The sequence below is a fragment of the Loa loa genome (assembly GCF_000183805.2).
Source record: "Loa loa unplaced genomic scaffold supercont3.244, whole genome shotgun sequence".
Classification (NCBI taxonomy): domain Eukaryota; kingdom Metazoa; phylum Nematoda; class Chromadorea; order Rhabditida; family Onchocercidae; genus Loa; species Loa loa.
The window spans coordinates 23,258-25,919 of NW_018108424.1; the positions used below are offsets into that span (position 1 = coordinate 23,258).

A 2,662-nucleotide genomic window follows, 5' to 3' on the forward strand; every position below is an offset into this window, starting at 1 on the left:
ATTCATATGGACTGGTTTTCATTGAGTTAATATTAAGTCCCCGACTCAACCAAGATTGTTCGCTACAGCCAACTGTTAGGATGGTTGGGATGGACTTTGATTGAAATCTTAGGATTTTCAATTTTTATTTTCAGAAACGTGAGCATTGAAATCGTCTTAGAATTTCTAACTTCTCAAGTTTCAGAAACACGGGCTTGAAGATAGTAGAACACTAACGCATTCATGCAAAGGTACGTGGTCAACGTTAACTGATGTAGAACGTAAGAAGCAACAAAAAGGTAAGCCATCTGCTGTTAGAGTACACAGGTGACAACTCTTATGCTTTATTGTGATAGGCTTAGAGCTTCTTATAAGTTTTAAATTCCGTAATAATTGGGACCAAATGGTGTTTTATGCTGGTATGAATATTTCGCTGGTAGGACAATATTTTCGGTAGGTATGTTAGGTAAGACAGGGAATTAGATTTCTATGTTTTAGTTGGATATTTTAGCATTCGGGAAAGGAGGAAGGAATTGGCATCATCAAAAAACTAGGGTTAATCGGAAATGTATCGTCTGGTGGAGTTGAGTTAAAGGTTTTGTCGTTGTTTATCGATTATAGAGGTCAGGAGGGTGTATGTTTAGGTCAAAGAAGCATGACAAGGGGGTCTATCTCGTTCTTATACTGTAGCTATGCGTGTTTCGTTATTTATTATTTATTTTTTATTCATAAAAGTCGTAAATTATCCGCTTACCCTCACCAATCATCTAAACAAAGGGAAAAAAGATGAGGTTAAATTTATTTTTAACGAACGGTGCTAAGCAAAATCGGCAGAGGCTATTAAGAAAGGAAACAATTAAGTTTTTGGGGAAGTTTTTTCTATTTCCATTTGGCAGTCATAAGATAGCTAACTGATAACGTATTCAAATTTTCAATTTCAAGATTTCCTGTAGGATCAACCAATATGCTTCGTATAGCCTGTTTTTGGGGAGGAGGTAGTAAATAACTGTACCTGTGTTTTCTGATACAGTACTGGAATGACCGATAGGAAGGTTTTGATAAAGATTTGTGGTGCTTCCAGTTAGACTTTGTCCTTGGTTTATTATCCCAATGTGTTTTAACAGATTCACCTGATCATTCAATAGAGCATATTTCCGAAAGATAAAAGTGATAAGAAGTAAGGATGTATATTATATTTCCATGCCATAATGGTATGTGGAAGTTCCAGACGAAGGTCATAGTGCTGTTATACTTCATTAGTGAAGCATTATTCTCATCCTTCTCTAATTATAAGTTCATATCGCTCACCGGAATATTGGTACTGTTGGGTTTTAATTAGGCTACTCCATTACTGTTAACAATTAATTGTTTCCGCACTTTCACTCCAGAACGTCGCAAGGAGGAAGCGTACAAAACGTCATTGTGTGGAGAATTCCGAAAAACTAAAAAATGTGGGTATGGAGAACGTTGCACTTTTGCGCATGGTGAGGAAGAACTTCGTCCTCCACCGAAGGTGAGATATATAAATATTCAGGGAGGAAAGGGAAATGTTTTAATTGCACGGAACACCCTGATAGGACACAGGAAGTTTTGGAGTTAACGCTGGATCAAGCATGACATCTGTGGTATATATGGTAAGCTCAAGATTATATGATTTTACCTTATAGCATATTAATAGGGAATTTGTAATGTGCTGCAGCAGTGCTGTAAGATGCTAAACAGACATTTTGTCTTGCAGGCTCATCCGAAATACAAAACTCAACTATGTAAAAATTTTATTAGGGATAATTACTGTCCCTATGGTGACCGTTGCATGTATATTCATGAACGTTGCAATGGAAGTGTGGGATTCACTGATGTGGTGCGTAGTTTGTGCTTTTAATTATTTAGCCATGATTTTGATTCTGTTCCATATGCTTTGGATAATTTAGGTGAATTCAATCATGCATTAAATCAGTCAACTAAATATTCAATTACTCCACTTAGTAAATATTCGATCGTGGTAAAATCATATCAAAATTGCAGATGAAAATAGATGGCCCGGAAAATGCCGAAAACAATTCCTCACATGTGGATAGCTTTAGTGTGGGACAAGTGAATGGAAGGTGGTTATTGATCATTATAGTTGGAATTTCTCAGCATTTTACTTTTCTCAGAGTAACGTTTTTCCGTATGCAGTGCATGCGATGTCTATCCATACGCATATATATAATGACATCTTTTTTAGTATCAGGTGCATGAGCTCACCGGTCACCCGCGATAAATGTCCATTATATGCAGGAAAAGGTGACTTTTGCCACTCTTTAACGAGCACGGGTTTCAATAGAGCAGGAAATATAGGATATTTCGCAGAGGTGGGTTTGGTCGATAATTTGATGTAACAGCATTCTATGTTAAAACGTTAACCAAGAGAAACTTGAGGTCGTTGATATATGTAAAGGATAATTACTTTAGAATAGTTAGCAAATATCTAGTTCTGAATTATCTACTGTTAACTTCTTTAGAACCCGTCGTAGTAAGGTGTCATTTTTAGACGGTCAGCAATCAAAATGCTGAAAATAATGCATATGGAAATCAACCACTTGGTTATATAAACCCCGTTGGAAGTAACAGCATTTTTGATCAACTCAATCCGGTTGATTATGACCGTCTACTCTTGCAACTCAGTAATATGTTAGTCTAA

The 2,662-nt window shown here is 36.5% G+C and overlaps 1 protein-coding gene across 1 annotated transcript; it reads left to right on the forward strand.

Moving 5' to 3' along the window:
• Positions 1–943: 943 nt before the first annotated feature.
• Positions 944–2,662, forward strand: LOAG_04695 (hypothetical protein; the record flags this gene model as incomplete). Its single annotated transcript, XM_003140232.1, has 6 exons — positions 944–974; positions 1,368–1,492; positions 1,718–1,840; positions 2,005–2,084; positions 2,207–2,333; positions 2,513–2,662. 6 exons carry the CDS (start codon positions 944–946, stop codon positions 2,660–2,662), a joined length of 636 nt encoding a protein of 211 aa, XP_003140280.1.